The sequence below is a fragment of the Entelurus aequoreus genome, linkage group LG12 (genome assembly GCF_033978785.1).
Source record: "Entelurus aequoreus isolate RoL-2023_Sb linkage group LG12, RoL_Eaeq_v1.1, whole genome shotgun sequence".
NCBI classification, from domain to species: Eukaryota; Metazoa; Chordata; class Actinopteri; order Syngnathiformes; family Syngnathidae; genus Entelurus; species Entelurus aequoreus.
The window spans coordinates 64,030,357-64,050,867 of NC_084742.1; the positions used below are offsets into that span (position 1 = coordinate 64,030,357).

The 20,511-nt window shown below is 36.3% G+C and overlaps 2 protein-coding genes across 2 annotated transcripts in view; one reads left to right on the top strand and one right to left on the bottom strand.

Moving 5' to 3' along the window:
* Positions 1 to 2,056: 2,056 nt before the first annotated feature.
* amdhd1 (amidohydrolase domain containing 1) lies at positions 2,057 to 16,949 on the bottom strand. The gene is made up of 9 exons (XM_062066419.1): positions 16,760 to 16,949; positions 12,313 to 12,419; positions 12,191 to 12,255; positions 11,848 to 12,125; positions 11,548 to 11,773; positions 11,351 to 11,475; positions 5,602 to 5,695; positions 5,380 to 5,540; positions 2,057 to 2,208 (listed from the first exon to the last, which is right to left on the bottom strand). The coding sequence occupies exons 1-9, from the start codon at positions 16,894 to 16,896 to the stop codon at positions 2,103 to 2,105; spliced, it is 1,299 nt and encodes a 432-aa protein (XP_061922403.1). The 5' UTR covers positions 16,897 to 16,949; the 3' UTR covers positions 2,057 to 2,102.
* Positions 16,669 to 20,511, top strand: part of ntn4 (netrin 4) — an 82,736-nt gene continuing 78,893 nt past the window's right edge. Inside the window, exons 1-2 of the mRNA XM_062066415.1 lie at positions 16,669 to 16,816; positions 16,925 to 17,012. The gene's annotated coding sequence lies outside the window, so the exon portion shown is untranslated. The remainder of the gene's footprint in view (positions 16,817 to 16,924; positions 17,013 to 20,511) is intronic.

A 20,511-nucleotide genomic window follows, 5' to 3' on the forward strand; every position in this document is an offset into this window, starting at 1 on the left:
AACAAAAAATGAGCAAAATGAGCTAAAAACTCTAGCATGCTAACATGCTATTAATAGCATTCTTACAGTTAGCATTAATGAATAACCAAAATAATGAACAAATAATGTTAACATGTTAAAATGCTAACTAACACATACATCAGGTACCAAAAGATATTACTGAGGTGTGCATGTTAAAATTGTTTAATATGCTAGCCTGTTGACGATAGCATGCATCAAGTACCAAAATAAAACCGAGGTGTGTACCTATAAAATATGCTTTTAAAAAGCCAGCATACTACCGTTAGCGTGCTAAGAAGTATCATTAAAAAAGTAACAAAATATTTGACCATGAGGTGTATACCTGCTAACAGTTAGCACGTTGACCAGATAGTGGAAAGTAACAAAAATTAGCAAAATTAGCTAAAAACTCTAGCATGCTAACATGTTAATAATAGCATTCTTACAGTTAGCATTAGTGAATAACCAAAATAATTAACAAATCATTTTAATATGTTAAAATGCTAACTAACACATCAGGTACCAAAAGATATTACTGAGGTGTGCATGTTAAAATTGTTTAATATGCTAGCCTGTTGACGTTAGCATGCATCAAGTACCAAAATAAAACCGAGGTGTGTACCTATAAAATATGCTTTTAAAAAGCCAGCATACTACCGTTAGCGTGCTAAGAAGTATCATTAAAAAAGTTACAAAATAATTGACCATGAGGTGTATACCTGCTAACAGTTAGCACGTTGACCAGATAGCGGAAAGTAACCAAAATTAGCTAAAAACTCTAGCATGCTAACATGTTAATAATAGCATTCTTACAGTTAGCATTAGTGAATAACCAAAATAATTAACAAATCATTTTAACATGTTAAAATGCTAACTAACACATCAGGTACCAAAATATATTACTGAGGTGTGTACGTTAAAATTGTTTAATATGCTAGCCTGTTGACGTTAGCATGCATCAAGTACCAAAATAGAACCGAGGTGTGCACCTATAAAATATGCTTTTAAAAAGCCAGCATACTACCGTTAGCGTGCTAAGAAGTATCATTAAAAAAGTAACAAAATATTTGACCATGAGGTGTATACCTGCTAACAATTAGCACGTTGACCAGATAGCGGAAAGTAACAAAAATTAGCAAAATTAGCTAAAAACTCTAGCATGCTAACATGTTAATAATAGCATTCTTACAGTTAGCATTAGTGAATAACCAAAATAATTAACAAATAATTTTAACATGTTAAAATGCTAACTAACACATACATCAGGTACCAAAATATATTACTGAAGTGTGTACGTTAAAATTGTTTAATATGCTAGCCTGTTGACGTTAGCATGCATCAAGTACCAAAATAGAACTGAAACGTGTACCTATAAAATATGACCATGAGGTGTATACCTGCAAAATTGTGTGAATGTTGAGGCAAAGTCGAACTGAAATGCTAACAGTTAGCGCGTTGACCAGATAGCGCCAAGTAACAAAAAATTAGCAAAATGAGCTAAAAACTCTAGCATGCTAACATGCTAATAATAGCATTCTTACAGTTAGCATTAGTGAATCACCAAAATAATTAACAAGTAATTTTATCATGTTAAAATGCTAACTAGCACATGGCTCTTACTGAGGTGTGTATCTGAAAAATGTGTTTAAAATGCTAGTCAGCTAACGGTAGCATGCATCAAGTAGCTTAAAAAAAAGCTAGCATACTAATGTTAGTATGCTAACATGTATCATTCGAAAAGTAACAAAATATTTCAAGCTGAGGTGTATACCTGCAAAATGTTGAGGCAAAGCCGAACTGAAATGCTAACAGTTAGCACGTTGACCAGATGGCGGCAAGTAACAAAAAAAATTAGCAAAATGAGCTAAAAACTCTAGCATGCTAACATGCTAATAATAGCATTCTTACAGTTTGCATTAGTGAATAACCGAAAATAATTAACAAATAATTTTAACATATTAATATTGGAATGTTAGCGATTGGACATAAAATAGTGAGTTACGGGCCGCACTTTAGCACTTTAAACACTTTAAACACTTTAAACACCCACTTTAAGACCTTCCAAAGATGAAATGTTTTATTCTCTCAGTACAAAGTCAAGCTCACAAGTCCAGAGTCTTGTCGTTGTCGTAGACCACGTTGCCCTTGACGACCACGTAGCGGATGAGCTCCTGATGTCCCCCCAGCTGGTAGACCAGATGCTCCCACCTGTAGCACCAAGTGTCACATGATCGTCTACTACCTGCTGTACATAATAATAGTCTACTACCTGGTCTACATAATAATAGTCTACTACCTGGTCTACATAATAATAGTCTACTACCTGCTGTACATAATAATAGTCTACTACCTGGTCTACATAATAATAGTCTACTACCTGGTCTACATAATAATAGTCTACTACCTGGTCTACATAATAATAGTCTACTACCTGGCGTACATAATAATCTACTACCTGGTCTACATAATAATAGTCTACTACCTGGCGTACATAATAATGGTCTACTACCTGGTGTACATAATAATAGTTACTACCTGGTCTACATAATAATAGTTACTACCTGGTGTGCATAATAATAGTCTACTACCTAGTGTGCATAATAATAGTCTACTACCTGGTGTACATAATAATAGTTACTACCTGGTCTACATAATAATAGTTACTACATGGTGTACATAATAGTCTACTACCTAGTGTACATAATAATAGTCTACTACCTAGTGTACATAATAATAGTCTACTACCTGGTGTACATAATAATAGTTACTACCTGGTGTACATAATAATAGTTACTACCTGGTCTACATAATAATAGTTACTACATGGTGTACATAATAGTCTACTACCTAGTGTACATAATAATAGTCTACTACCTGGTGTACATAATAATAGTTACTACCTGGTCTACATAATAATAGTTACTACCTGGTGTACATAATAATAGTTACTACCTGGTCTACATAATAATAGTTACTACATGGTGTACATAATAGTCTACTACCTAGTGTACATAATAGTCTACTACCTAGTGTACATAATAATAGTCTACTACCTGGTGTACATAATAATAGTTACTACCTGGTGTACATAATAATAGTTACTACCTGGTCTACATAATAATAGTTACTACCTGCTGTACATAATAATACTCTACTACCTGGTCTACATAATAATAGTCTACTACCTGGTCTACATAATAATAGTCTACTACCTGGTCTACATAATAATAGTCTACTACCTGGCGTACATAATAATGGTCTACTACCTGGTGTACATAATAATAGTTACTACCTGGTCTACATAATAATAGTTACTACCTGGTGTACATAATAATAGTTACTACCTGGTCTACATAATAATAGTTACTACATGGTGTACATAATAGTCTACTACCTAGTGTACATAATAATAGTCTACTACCTAGTGTACATAATAATAGTCTACTACCTGGTGTACATAATAATAGTTACTACCTGGTGTACATAATAATAGTTACTACCTGGTCTACATAATAATAGTTACTACATGGTGTACATAATAGTCTACTACCTAGTGTACATAATAATAGTCTACTACCTAGTGTACATAATAATAGTCTACTACCTGGTGTACATAATAATAGTTACTACCTGGTCTACATAATAATTGTCTCCTACCTAGTGTACATAATAATAGTCTACTACCTGGTGTGCATAATAATAGTCTACTACCTGGTGTACATAATAATAGTCTACTACCTAGTGTACATAATAATAGTCTACTACCTGGTGTACATAATAATAGTCTACTACCTGGTGTACATAATAATAGTCTACTACCTGGTGTACATAATAATAGTCTACTACCTGCTGTACATAATAATAGTCTACTACCTGGTGTACATAATAATAGTCTACTACCTGCTGTACATAATAATAGTCTACTACCTAGTGTACATAATAATAGTCTACTACCTGGTGTACATAATAATAGTCTACTACCTGCTGTACATAATAATAGTCTACTACCTAGTGTACATAATAATAGTCTACTACCTGGTGTACATAATAATAGTCTACTACCTGGTGTACATAATAATAGTCTACTACCTGGTGTACATAATAATAGTCTACTACCTAGTGTACATAATAATAGTCTACTACCTGGTGTACATAATAGTCTACTACCTGGTGTACATAATAATAGTCTACTACCTGGTGTACATAATAATAGTCTACTACCTGGTGTGCATAATAATAGTCTACTACCTGGTGTGCATAATAATAGTCTACTACCTGGTGTGCATAATAATAGTCTACTACCTGCTGTACATAATAATAGTCTACTACCTGGTGTACATAATAATAGTTACTACCTGGTCTACATAATAATAGTCTACTACCTAGTGTGCATAATAATAGTCTACTACCTGGTGTACATAATAATAGTCTACTACCTGGTGTACATAATAATAGTCTACTACCTGCTGTGCATAATAATAGTCTACTACCTGGTGTACATAATAATAGTTACTACCTGGTCTACATAATAATAGTCTACTACCTAGTGTGCATAATAATAGTCTACTACCTGGTGTACATAATAATAGTCTACTACCTGGTGTGCATAATAATAGTCTACTACCTGGTGTGCATGATAATAGTCTACTACCTGGTGTGCATAATAATAGTCTACTACCTGCTGTACATAATAATAGTCTACTACCTGGTGTACATAATAATAGTTACTACCTGGTCTACATAATAATAGTCTACTACCTAGTGTGCATAATAATAGTCTACTACCTGGTGTACATAATAATAGTCTACTACCTGGTGTACATAATAATAGTCTACTACCTGCTGTGCATAATAATAGTCTACTACCTGGTGTACATAATAATAGTTACTACCTGGTCTACATAATAATAGTCTACTACCTAGTGTGCATAATAATAGTCTACTACCTAGTGTGCATAATAATAGTCTACTACCTAGTGTGCATAATAATAGTCTACTACCTGCTGTGCATAATAATAGTCTACTACCTGGTGTACATAATAATAGTTACTACCTGGTCTACATAATAATAGTCTACTACCTAGTGTGCATAATAATAGTCTACTACCTGGTGTACATAATAATAGTTACTACCTGGTCTACATAATAATAGTCTACTACCTAGTGTGCATAATAATAGTCTACTACCTGGTGTACATAATAATAGTTACTACCTGGTCTACATAATAATAGTCTACTACCTAGTGTGCATAATAATAGTCTACTACCTAGTGTGCATAATAATAGTCTACTACCTGGTGTATATAATAATAGTCTACTACCTGGTGTATATAATAATAGTCTACTACCTGGTGTACATAATAACAAACATCTTTGTACCGAGGGGCGTTGAGCACCAGCAGGTCGCCGTGTTTGCCCGCCTCCAGGGAGCCGTGCGTGCGCCAGCGGCCGAGGGCGTAGGCGGCGTTGATGGTTGCCGCCGCCAGGGCCTCAGACATGGACATCCTCATGTTGACGCAGGCCAGGTGCATGACGATGGGCTGGAAGGTGGAACAAAAGACTTAACAGCAGGAAGATGCTAACCATCACGTCCATCCTCACCATGGAGCAGCAGTAGGCGTTGGGGTTGAAGTCGCTGCCCAGGGCCACCACCACGCCCGCCTCCAGCATGGCGCGGGCTCGCGGCTGTGGCAGCCTGGAGGTGTACGCAGGTTAGAGGACACTCATCCATGGAACATTCCTGTCTTGAAACGTGACGCCATCTTAAATGTATGCCAACTGTTAACGTGTTAGCACGCTAACGTTTTTATGCTCGCATTTTAGCTAATTTGGTATTAATGGTTTTCATTCATTGGGGCCATCTTAGAAGTATGCGACTTGTTATCATGCTAACATTAGCATGCTAATGTTTTTATGCTCGCATCTCAGCTAATTTAGTATTCATGGATTTCATTCATTGCCGCCATCTTAGAAGTATGCAACTTGTTATCATGCTAATATTAGCATGCTAAAATTAGCATGCTAACGTTTTTATGCTCGCATCTCCGCTAATTTAGTATTCATGGTTTTCATTCATTGGGGCCATCTTAGAAGTATGTGACTTTTTCCGCTATTTGCATGCTAATATTAGCATGCCAACATTAATATGCTAACGTTTTATTAACTAACGATTTAACCAAAATATCATGGAGATTTGTTACTTGATGCCATCTTAGAAGTATGCTAATGTTGGAATGCTAATATTTTTGGATAGTATTTGAGCTAATTTTGTACATTTTTAACCTAATGGATCTTAAAAGTATGTTAGCTGTTCATATTTTCACATGCTAACATCGACATGCTGCTAACATTACCTTTTATGCTCGCAATTTAGTACATTTTAAACCCAATATTAATAGATTTTGTTACTTGGCACCCTCCTAAAAGTATGGTAGCTGTTGTCATGTTAACATACTATATTGTGAGCATGCTAAAATTAGCATGCTAATGCTCGCATTTTAGCTAATTTGGTATTTATAACTTAATGGTTTTCATTCATTGGGGCCATCTTAGAAATATGTGAGCTGTTCCCCTATTAGCATGCTAATATTAGCATGCCAACATTAATATGCTAACGTTTTATTACCTAACGTGGTAACCAAAATATCATGGAGATTCGTTACTTGATGCCATCTTAGAAGTATGCTAATGTTGGAATGCTAATATTTTTGGATAGTATTTTAGCTAATTTTGTACATTTTTAACCTAATCATGGATCTTAAAAGTATGTTCGCTGTTCATATTTTTACATGCTAACATCGACGTGCTGCTAACATTACCTTTTATGCTCGCGATTTAGTACATTTTAAACCCAATGTTAATAGATTTTGTTACTTGGCGCCCTCCTAAAAGTATGGTAGCGGTTGTCATGTTAACATACTATATTGTGAGCATGCTAAAATTAGCATGCTAATGTTTTTATGCTCACATTTCAGCTAATTTGGTATTTATAACTTAGTATTCATGAGTTTCATTCATTGCCGCCATTTTAGAAATATGTGACTTTTTCAGCTATTAGCATACTAATATTAATATGCTAACGTTTTATGTAGCATTTGAGCTAACAATGAACGTGTTAACCAAAAAATCATGGAGATTTGTTACTTGATGCCATCTTAGAAGTATGCTAATGTTGGAATGCTAATATTTTTTGATAGTATTTTAGCTAATTTTGTACATTTTTAACCTAATCATGGATCTTAAAAGTATGTTAGCTGTTCATATTTTTACATGCTAACATCGACTTGCTGCTAACATTACCTTTTATGCTCGCAATTTAGTACATTTTAAACCCAATATTAATAGATTTTGTTACTTGGCACCCTCCTAAAAGTATGGTAGCTGTTGTCATGTTAACATACTATATTGTGAGCATGCTAAAATTAGCATGCTAATGTTTTTATGCTCGCATTTTAGCTAATTTGGTATTTATAACTTAGTATTCATGGTTTTCATTCATTGGGGCCATCTTAGAAGTATGTGACCTTTTCAGCTATTAGCATGCTAATATTAATATGCTAACGTTTTATGTAGCATTTGAGCTAACAATGAACGTGTTAACCAAAAAATCATGGAGATTTGTTACTTGATGCCATCTTAGAAGTATGCTAATGTTGGAATGCTAATATTTTTTGATAGTATTTTAGCTAATTTTGTACATTTTTAACCTAATCATGGATCTTAAAAGTATGTTCGCTGTTCATCTTTTTACATGCTAACATCGACATGCTGCTAACATTACCTTTTATGCTCGCAATTTACTACATTTTAAACCCAATGTTAATAGATTTTGTTACTTGGCACCCTCCTAAAAGTATGGTAGCTGTTGTCATGTTAACATACTATATTGTGAGCATTCTAAAATTAGCATGCTAGTGTTTTTATGCTCGCATTTCAGCTAATTTGGTATTTATAACTTAGTATTCATGGATTTCATTCATTGCCGCCATCTTAGAAATATGTGACTTTTTCCGCTATTAGCATGCTAATATTAGCATGCCAACATTAATATGCTAATGTTTTATCATAGCATTTGAGCTAACAATGAACAAGTTTGTTACTTGATGCCATCTTAGAAGTATGCTCATGTTGGAATGCTTATATTTTTTGATAGTATTTTAGCTAATTTTGTACATTTTTAACCTAATCATGGATCTTAAAAGTATGTTAGCTGTTCATATTTTCACATGCTAACATCGACGTGCTGCTAACATTACCTTTTATGCTCGCAATTTAGTACATTTTAAACCCAATATTAATAGATTTTGTTACTTGGCACCCTTCTAAAAGTATGGTAGCTGTTGTCATGTTAACATACTATATTGTGAGCATGCTAAAATTAGCATGCTAATGTTTTATGCTCGCATTTTAGCTAATTTGGTATTTATAACTTAGTATTCATGGATTTCATTCATTGCCGCCATTTTAGAAATATGTGACTTTTTCAGCTATTAGCATGCTAATATTAATATGCTAACGTTTTATGTAGCATTTGAGCTAACAATGAATGTGTTAACCAAAAAATCATGGAGATTTGTTACTTGATGCCATCTTAGAAGTATGCTAATGTTGGAATGCTAATATTTTTTGATAGTATTTTAGCTAATTTTGTACATTTTTAACCTAATCATGGATCTTAAAAGTATGTTCGCTGTTCATATTTTTACATGCTAACATCGACGTGCTGCTAACATTACCTTTTATGCTCGCAATTTAGTACATTTTAAACCCAATGTTAATAGATTTTGTTACTTGGCGCCCTCCTAAAAGTATGGTAGCTGTTGTCATGTTAACATACTATATTGTGAGCATGCTAAAATTAGCATGCTAATGTTTTTATGCTCGCATTTTAGCTAATTTGGTATTTATAACTTAGTATTCATGGATTTCATTCATTGGGGCCATCTTAGAAATATGTGACTTCTTCCGCTATTAGCATGCTAATATTATTAGCATGCCAACTTTAATATGCTAATGTTTTATTGTAGCATTTGAGCTAACAATGAACAGGTTTGTTACTTGATGCCATCTTAGAAGTATGCTAATGTTGGAATGCTAATATTTTTTGATAGTATTTTACCTAATTTTGTACATTTTTAATCTAATCATGGATCTTAAAAGTATGTTAGCTGTTCATATTTTTATATGCTAACATCGACATGATGCTAACATCGACATGATGCTAACATCGACGTGCTGCTAACATTACCTTTTATGCTCGCAATTTAGTACATTTTAAACCCAATGTTAATAGATTTTGTTACTTGGCGCCCTCCTAAAAGTATGGTAGCTGTTGTCATGTTAACATACTATATTGTGAGCATGCTAAAATTAGCATGCTAATGTTTTTATGCTCGCATTTTAGCTAATTTGGTATTTGTAACTTAGTATTCATGGATTTCATTCATTGGGCCATCTTAGAAATATTTGACTTTTTCCGCTATTAGCATGCTAATATTAGCATGCCAACTTTAATATGCTAATGTTTTATTGTAGCATTTGAGCTAACAATGAACAGGTTTGTTACTTGATGCCATCTTCGAAGTATGCTAATGTTGGAATGCTAATATTTTTTGATAGTATTTTACCTAATTTTGTACATTTTTAATCTAATCATGGATCTTAAAAGTATGTTAGCTGTTCATATTTTTATATGCTAACATCGACATGATGCTAACATCGACGTGCTGCTAACATTACCTTTTATGCTCGCAATTTAGTACATTTTAAACCCAATGTTAATAGATTTTGTTACTTGGCGCCCTCCTAAAAGTATGGTAGCTGTTGTCATGTTAACATACTATATTGTGAGCATGCTAAAATTAGCATGCTAATGTTTTTATGCTCGCATTTTAGCTAATTTGGTATTTGTAACTTAGTATTCATGGATTTCATTCATTGGGCCATCTTAGAAATATGTGACTTTTTCCGCTATTAGCATGCTAATATTATTAGCATGCCAACTTTAATATGCTAATGTTTTATTGTAGCATTTGAGCTAACAATGAACAGGTTTGTTACTTGATGCCATCTTAGAAGTATGCTAATGTTGGAATGCTAATATTTTTTGATAGTATTTTAGCTAATTTTGTACATTTTTAACCTAATCATGGATCTTAAAAGTATGTTAGCTGTTCATATTTTTATATGCTAACATCGACATGATGCTAACATCGACATGATGCTAACATCGACGTGCTGCTAACATTACCTTTTATGCTCGCAATTTAGTACATTTTAAACCCAATGTTAATAGATTTTGTTACTTGGCGCCCTCCTAAAAGTATGGTAGCTGTTGTCATGTTAACATACTATATTGTGAGCATGCTAAAATTAGCATGCTAATGTTTTTATGCTCGCATTTTAGCTAATTTGGTATTTGTAACTTAGTATTCATGGATTTCATTCATTGGGCCATCTTAGAAATATGTAACTAATATTAGCATGCAAACTTTAATATGCTAATGTTTTATTGTAGCATTTGAGCTAACAATGAACAAATTTGTTACTTGATGCCATCTTAGAAGTATGCTAATGTTGGAATGCTAATATTTTTTCATAGTATTTTAGCTAATTTTGTACATTTTTAACCTAATCATGGATCTTAAAAGTATGTTAGTTTATATGCTAACATCGACATGCTAACATCGACGTGCTGCTAACATTACCTTTTATGCTCGCAATTTAGTACATTTTGAACCCGATGTTAATAGATTTTGTTACTTGGCGCCCTCCTAAAAGTATGGTAGCTGTTGTCATGTTAACATACTATATTGTGAGCATGCTAAAATTAGCATGCTAATGTTTTTATGCTCGCATTTCAGCTAATTTGGTATTTATAAGTGCTTAGTATTCACGGATTTCATTCATTGCCGCCATCTTAGAAATATGTGACTTTTTCCGCTATTAGCATGCTAATATTAGCATGCCAACATTAATATGCTAATGTTTTATTGTAGCATTTGAGCTAACAATGAACAAGTTTGTTACTTGATGCCATCTTAGAAGTATGCTAATGTTGGAATGCTAATATTTTTTGATAGTATTTTAGCTAATTTTGTACCTTTTTAACCTAATCATGGATCTTAAAAGTATGTTAGCTGTTCATATTTTTAAATGCTAACATCGACATGCTGCTAACATAACGTTTTATGCTTGCAATTTAGTACATTTTAAACCCAATAATCATGGATTTTGTGACATATATGAAGTAGTTTTCTATGCTAACAACTACAAGAGGGTGCACTCAGTGTCTGCCAAGGAAGGAAACAGGAAGTTCACTGAGGGAACGCGGTAAGTTCCAAAACGTCACCGTAGAATGTAAGCTGTGGTCGGCAGCAGGACGGCGGCCGTTTCAGCCTGGGCCATGGCGGCGATGCCCTCATCCGTGACTTCCTCCAGGTGGCTGATGGCCAGTGCGCCAAGCTCCGCCCCCAGCTGCCGACACCCAAAACAAAGCTACCAACACGCTACCGTTTGTTAGCAAACAGGAAGAAATAGAGAGGCTACCTGAGCAGCGTCCATGGGATGGAGCTCGTCCCCGTGGAAGTTGATGTTGAGGCCCATGTCCTTGCCCGCCTGCAGGATGGCACGAGTGGCGCCCAGGTCGAACACACCTTTTTCGCAGAAGACGTCGATGTTGTCCACGTGGAGAGTACCGGCTGACATTCGCGCTTTCAGCTCCGGGAGCTGAACCTTCAAAATGTCCTCAGTGGCTTCTTCAACGCTCTTCCCTCTGAGGAGCACACGCCGGAGCGTGAAAGGCGGCTCGTCATCATCATCATCATCACCGGTGAGGACCACACCCACTTGGGCACGGCGTGAGCGCCGCAGTAGGTGGAGGAGATGTTGATGGCCACCTTCCGCCGGGCTTCCTCCATCACCTCCAGCATCTTCAACTCCGCCTGCAGCTCCAGGCCGTAGCCGCTCTTCACCTCCACCAAGGTGGTGCCGGCCCGCTGCATCCTCTCCAGCCTGCCGCTCAGCGAGGCCAGCAGGTCGGACGCCGCCGCCGCTCGGGTGTGCGCCACCGTGAAGTGGATGCCGCCGCCCGCCCGGTGCACGTCCATGTAGGTGGCGCCCGCCAGCTGCAGCGGCAACGTCTCTCACCGTTAACGCAACCACGGAGTCGGAACGTAAAACATTCAAGTACCTTCATCGCAAACTCGTGCACACGGTCGCCGGCCCACACCGGGTGGGTGTGAGCGTCCACCAAGCCTGCAACAAATATGTCAGAAATCCTGCCGACAGGTCAGAGGTCAGACTGTCACTCACCGGGCAGGACGCACATTCCTGTTGCGTCGATCACACGCTCAAAAGACGCCGCCGAATACTGAGATTCTATCACGTCCGCAGGCCCCGCCGCTTCAATCAGACCGTCACTGATGAAGACACCAACCATTTTTTTTTACAAATAATGACAGATGGGAACGAGAGCATGTATTGTCTGTGTTATGATGTTAAGGAGAGGTGTCATGTATAAGTATGTGTCAATGAAAGGGCATTTTGTGACTTAATTTGATTACATACTATATTGTTATAATTTTATTGCCTGTTTTTGTATCTCTTTAGGTAAGTATTGTCTGTGTTATGATGTAAAGGAGAGGTGTCATGTATAAGTATGTGTCAATGAAAGGGCATTTTATGACTAATTTGATTACATGCTATAGTATAATTTTATTATAATTGTATTGCATGTTTTTGTGTCTTTAATTTAGGTAAGTATTGTCTATGTCAGGGGTCGGCAACCCGCGGCTCCGGAGCCGCATGCGGCTCTTTGACCACTCTGATGCGGCTCAGCTGCATACTTGCCGACCCCCCTGATTTTACCAGGAGACTTATGGATCTCAGTGCCTCTCCTAGATAACTCCCAGGGCAAATATAATTCTATTTTCACTCTAATTACTAAATTAAGGGCGTGCCCTAATTGCACTGCAGTAATTGTCCTCTATAGCATTTACAAACAGCGTGCCAGCCCGGCCACATGTTGTATGTAGCTTTTACTTGCACACGTAGGAGACAACAAAGCATACTTAGTCATCAGCCACACAGCTTACACCGACGGTAGCCGTACCGTGTAAAACAACTTTAACACTGTTACGTTACAAATATGCGCCACACTGTGAACCCACACCAAAAAAAGAATGAAAAACACATTTCTGGAGGACATCCCACTGTAACACAACATAAACACAACACAACCAATACCCAGAATCCCATGCAGTCCTAACTCTTCCGGTCTATATTATACACCCCCGCTACCACAAAACCCCCCCACACATCAACCCCCCCCCCCCTCCGTGCGTCGGTTGAGCGGAAGAGTTAGTGCTGCATGGGATTCTGGGTATTTATTGTGTTGTGTTTATGTTGTGTTACAGTGCAGATGTTCTCCAGAAATGTGTTTGTCATTCTTTTTTGGTGTGGGTTCAAAGTGTGGCGCATATTTGTAACGTAACCGTGTTAAAGTTGTTTTATACGGTACGGCTACCGTCAGTGTAAGCTGTGTGGCTGCTGACCTAGTACGCCTTGCTGTCACTTACGTGAGCAAGCTGAAGCTACATTCTACATGTGGCCGAGCAGGTACACTGTTTGGGCAGGCTGTAGAGGGCACCATAAGCAGTGCCATCACTCCCTGATATTCGGGAGCCTCCCGGAAATAATGAGAGGGTTGGCAAGTATGATGCTATCAAGCGCCATTGATTCAAATCTCGCGGGTCGCACTGACATCAATTTTCCATATTAAAGTGCGTGCCGGTGCGTGTGTCTGAGACCCCTGGTTAACATAGCACAAAGCAATTAAAGCTTTATATGCGGTGTTTTTCATTTTAAATTTTTTTTTTTTTTTGTGGCTCCCATCATTTTCTTTAATTTGTGAAACTTGCCAAAATGGCTCTTTGAGTGGTAAAGGTTGCCGACCCCTGGTCTATGTGTTATGATGTAAATGAGAGGTGTCATGTATGTGTCAATGAAAGGGTATTTTATGACTTCCTAATTTGATTACATGCTATACTATAATTGTATTGCATGTTTTTGTATCTCTTTAATTTAGGTAAGTATTTTCTATGTGTTATGATGTAAAGGAGAGGTGTCATGTACAAGTATGTGTCAATGAAAGGGCATTTTATGACTTCTTAATTTGATTACATGCTATGGTATAAATTTATTGTTATAATTTTATTGCATGTTTTTGTATCTCTTTAATTTAGGTATGTATTGTCTATGTGTTATGATGTAAAGGAGAGGTGTCATGTATAAGTATGACAATTAAAGGGCATTTTATGACTTTTTAATTTGATTACATGCTATGGTATAAATTGTTATAATTTTATTGCATGTGTTTGTATCTTTAATTTAGGTAAGTATTGTCTATGTGTTATGATGTAAAGGAGAGGTGTCGTCATGTATAAGTATGTGTCAATGAAAGGGCATTTTATGACTTTTCTTAATTTGATTAAATGCTTTAGTATAATTGTATTGCATGTTTTTGTATCTCTTTAATTTAGGTAAGTATTGTCTATGTGTTATGATGTAAAGGAGAGGTGTTGTCATGTATGTGTCAACGAAAGGGCATTTTATGACTTAATTGTTATTACATCCTATAGTATAATTGTTTTGTTATAATTTTATTGCATGTTTTTGTATCTTTAATTTAGGTAAGTATTGTCTATGTGTTATGATGTAAAGGAGAGGTGTTGTCATGTATGTGTCAATGAAAAGGTATTTTATGAATTCTTTGATTATATGCTATAGTATAATTTTATATCATTTTATTGCATGTTTTTGTATCTTTAATTTAGGTAAGTATTGTCTATGTGTTATGATGTAAAGGAGAAGTGTCGTTTTCATGTATAAGTATGTCAATGAAAGGGCATATTATGACTTTTCTTCATTTGTTTACATGCTATAGTATAATTTCATTGTTATAATTGAATTGCATGTTTTGTATCTCTTTAATTTAGGTAAGTATTGTCTGTTATGATGTAAAGGAGAGGTGTCATGTATAAGTATGTCAATGAAAGGGCATTTTATGACTTCTTAATTTAATTACATGCTATAGTATAATTTTATTGTTATAATTTTATAGCATGTTTTTGTATCTTTCATTTAGATATATATATATATATATATATATATATACATGTATATAATATGTTAGCTAACAATTACTGTAAACATGATCATTTAAGGGAAGAATGTAATACAAAATTATCAATACAAAGTGTCAAGACAGAATAAACTCTGCTATATAGATATCTAATGTATTCATACATTGTTTATGTAGGATATACGCATGTATATATAACCTAATCATATTGTTCTTCAATTTAAAAATAGCTGACCGTTTTTCCCCCCCTTCTCAGGGATTATATTCCCAGTTTTGATCTCGGACGTCTGGTCACTTATAGCATATAAGAATATTATATTACTGTTAAGCAAACTATGAATAATAAAACTTATGTCCTTTATCATAGCCACACGTATGACAAAAAAAGCGCGTGAAAATCAGTGGTATTCAGTGAGGTAAGATTAATTAAAATGCGCTGACAGTTCATTGCTCCTGCCAAATGAATTGCACTGAGTGGAGCGGATCACCACTCCAAGATGGCGGCCCCGCGTCTCGTCAGCGCCAGTAGGCAGTAGCGCTCGATGCTGCGTACCCTTAGATTTTAAGGGCTCTTTAGCGCCGCCCTAGTGGCTCTCTGGAGCTTTTTCAAAAATGTATGAAAAAAGATGAGGGGGAAATTGTTTTATTTTTTGTGATAATATGGTTTCTGTAGGAGGACAAACATGACACAAACCTCCCTAACTGTTATAAAGTACACTGTTTATATTAAACATGTTTCGCTGATTCGAGTATTTGGCGAGCGCCGTTTGGTCCTACTAATTTTGGCGGTCCTTGAACCCACCGTAGTTTAGATGTATAATTTTCTCCGACTTTCTAGGACGTGTTTTGTGCCACTTGTTTTTCTGTCTCATTTTGTCCACCAAACTTTTGACGTTGTGCGTTAAGGCACAAAGGTGAGTTTTGTTGGTGTTATTGACTTGTGTGGAGTGCTAATCAGACATATTTGGTCACTGCATGACTGCAAGCTAATCGATGCTAACATGCTATTTAGGCTAGCTATGTGTACATATTGCATCATTATGCCTCATTTGTAGCTATATTTGAGGTCATTTAGTTTCCTTTAAGTCCTCCTAATTCAATTTATATCTCATGTATGTAATATGGCTTTTAATTTTTTGAGGTCCCAGACAGATTTGTTTTTGTATTTTTGGTCCAATATGGCTCTTTCAACATTTTGGGTTGCCGACCCAAATGTCTATGGACCGCACAGTTCCTGTCTTCACAATAAAAGCCCTGCTCCATCCTGCCTGTGCTAACAAAATAAGAGTCTCAGAAAGCCAGCAAGCTACGGAGTTTGCCGCCAATGTATTTCTTGTAAAGTGTATAAAAAGGAGTATGGGAGCTGGACAAATAAGATGGCAAAAAGCAAGCACTTTCATGTGGTATTGGACAGAAAGGAGGACTTTTTTTCCTCCATTTGAAAATGTGGACGTCCAATCAATGCAAGTCATCAGAATCAGGTAACAAACCAACTTATTCTTGTCTTCATGGAAGAAAGGAATGTTAAACATGCTTGTATTATCATTACACACCTTTAACTTGTTCACCTCTCTTTCATAACTAGATGAATAAAAATGATGTCTAAGAATACTCCACCTGCCGATGACCAGGCTGCCGTCCTGGATGACGCAGAGACTGAGCGAGCCGTCCGAGGTGAGGTATTTCTCTCCATGGTTGCAGATTACAACCACCTGCTTGGCGTTCTTCACCCACAGTCTGTAGCTGGCTGACATGTTGTGTTGTTTTAACTCGTCCCTGCAGCAGCCTGGAGGTCGTTTAACACAAATATTTGTGCCGGGGGGGAGCGGAGGTTGAAGTTCACCAAAGGGTGGAGCAACGTCCGAAAAAGGTGAGTTTTGTCACAGTATGTATGACGCAATGTCTCTTCCTGGTCGATGCTGTGTTGTCCCGATACCAACAAAATATATTTTGATACTTTTCTAAATAAAGGGGACCACAAAAAAATGTAATTATATTGGCTTTATTTGAAAAAAAAATCTAAGATGAAACATGTTTATTATTGTAATTTAGTCCTTAAATAAAATAGTGAACATACGAGACAACTTGTCTTTTAGTAGTACGTAAACAAACAAAGACTCCTAATTAGTCTATGCAGTAACATATTGTGTCATTTATCTACCTTTATTTTGTCTACATTATGAGGGACAAACTGTAAAAAATAATTAATAATCTACTTACTTCAGACCTGGGCAAATTAAGGCCCGGGGGCCACATGCGGCCAGTTAAGATTTTCAATCTGGCCCGTCGGACATTCCAAAATAATTTTTTTAGATGTTTAAGATGGCAAGTGTAGCTGCCATTATGATGTGCAGTCATGTTTTCTAATTACCGTAAGTCTTGAACTATACAAAGTATTTCAATGGTTGGAATCTGCACTTTTTGCATGATATTTTAGTGACTAGTGTTGTCCCGATGCCAATATTATTTCGATACTTTTCTATACTTTTCTAAATGAAGGGGACCGGAAAAAAATGCATTATTGGCTTTATTTTAACAAAAAATCTTAGGGTGTGGCGGACCGGTACTTTTCAGAGGCGGTATGGTACCGAATATGATTAATTAGCAGAGGTGTGGACTCGAGTCACATGACTTGGACTCGAGTCAGACTCGAGTCATTAATTTGATGACTTTAGACTCGACTTGACAAAATGTAAAGAGACTTGCAACTCGACTTATACTTTAACATCAATGACTTGTGACTTCACTTGGACTTGAGCCTTTTGACTTGACATGACTTGCTACTTTCCCCAAAACCTAAAGCTTAAAAAGTTATTTGGGAGCGCTCCGTAGCTTTCATTTTGTACATGTCTGTCTATCAGCGTGTGCGCTGCGTGTCAGCGTGTGTGCTCTCAGTACAACAGCCAATCAAATTAGATCTACATTGTTTTCATCACACAGCATTCAGCCAATCAAATTGCAGGACAACCAATGAACAAGAGTTGTCAAACAATGCGGCAGTGAGAAAGATTTATACCAAAGTTGGTTTCGTTCGGGTATAAAAACTACGACTTGGTCAACAAAAAACGAATTACCGTATGCAAATTACGCAGTTCGAATATTACAGACGGAGACGCAACAACTTCCAACTTCGTTCGACATTTGAAGTTGCACAAAGAAGGGTAAGTTTTGAATGTAAGATAACGTTTATTGGCTAAGTAACTTGACTTTTATTTGCTGTGTAGTTAAATCAGTGAGGCTGTAAACTCACTGCTAACCTTATAACCATAGACATCTTATAAGTAGACGCAGCATCGAGGGCTACTGCCTACTGGCGCAGACGAGACGCGGGGCCGCCATCTTGGAGTGGTGATCCGCTCCACTCAGTGCAATTCATTTGGCAGGAGCGATGAACTGTCAGTGCATTTAATTCATTTTACCTCACTGAATACCACTCATTTTCACGCGCTTTTTTTGTCATACGTGTAGCTATGATAAAGGACACATGTTTTATTATTCATAGTTTGCTTAACAGTAATATAATATTCTTATATGCTATAAGTGACCAGACGTCCGAGATCAAAACTGGGAATATAAGTCCAGAGAAGGGGGGAAAAAACGGTCAGCTATTTTTAAGTTGAAGAAACAATATGATTACGTTATATATACATGCGTATATCCTACATAAACAATGTATGAATACATTAGATATCTATATATCTTACAGACCGTATCTCTGTTGCTGCAGCAGCAGAGAGTTTATTCTGTCTTGACACTTTGTATTGATATTTTGTATTACATTCTTCCCTTAAATGATCATGTTTACAGTGATTGTTATATATGTATTTTGTATGTATTTCGCTTAGGATAAAAGCGTCTGCCAAATACTTGAACATATATAAACACCTGAAAGTCTTTATATCAGCTAAAACCACCAATCTGTTTCACTGGATTCAGAATAAAACCAAATGCTGTCTTACCCAACAATGTTAGTATTTGAATATTGTTACTTGAAGACTTATTCCTGGTTACAATTATACTGTTAAGAAAGTATTGTCTTATATTTTGCCTAAAATGAGAATGCATCATAATCAGTGGCGGCTGGTGAATTTTGTCTTAGGTGGGGCTGAAAGTTTGTAAACCAAACCCCTGTAGGGGCGTCATCCTCCCCCAGAAGATTTATTTGTGATTTTCACATACAAATATTGAAGATCTTTGCTCCTTCTCAACTCTGTGGTAATGTTATTTTCATAAAATACAACCAATAGTACATTAATGTTAAATCTTACTTGTGAAAAGTAATCCCCCGATTCCTATTTTCAACAGTCCGCTCATTTGAGCAGGAAAACGCTGAACACCATCTTTGTTTTCTACCTGTCAACTGTCAGTTTAGGTTGCTCGCCGGCTCCTCATCACCACTTCAAGATGCAAATTGCTCGCGTCACAGCAACCAATACTGCGTCTACTTATAAGATATCTATGGTTATAACGTCATTGCAAACACTGCAATATGTTGCGTCCACTGCAGTTTGCTACCTTATTCATACTTTTTATCAAGTGATTTTTTTTAAGCAGGGTTGCATGAGGTACCTACACTTAACGTTATGTTAGTCAATGTATCACACACAGTAACATAACGTTAGACGGCGGTCAGCAGCACCGCGTATTTTAGCCACCTACAAAAAGACAAACAGTCAAATAAAGGTCAGTTAAAATGTATACTATATTAAGAATATGTGTACATATTGCATAGGGCCCTGACATCTAAAAAGTACAACTCTGTTCATTGTTATGTTCATGTATTTGTTATGTTTTTCATGTGTACGCACACATAAACACACATACAGTATGAGATGAGATCAATGAGATAAGGTAAGAACAGAATAGAAACTGCTGTGGAACTAGTTACAATGCAATATGCCATGGAAATACAAGGTTAACACTTTTGTACAAATAAGTACAGCTGCACTTGTTTTTGAAAATGTGTTTATTCTGTAAAGGAATGAGTTAAATGTTTAAAATTGTTTAAACTATTAAAATGACTGGTTAATAGTGCTATTATGAATTGCAATGTCAGTACTATTTTTTTTCTTGCTATTTCAAATGCACTTGTTTTAATAAATAAATACAGCGTTTTAAAAGCATACACAATCTGTGTAAAAATATGAATCTGTGGTTAAAAGGACTTGAAAGGACTCAGAACTCAAAATGCAGGACTTGTGACTTGACTTGAGACTTTCCAGTCTTGACTTTGGACTTGACTCTGGACTTGCCTGTCTTGACTCAAGACTTGAGGGCAAAGACTTGAGACTTACTTGTGACTTGCAAAGCAATGACTTGGTCCCACCTCTGTTAATTAGTATCGCAGTACTATACTAATACTCGTATAG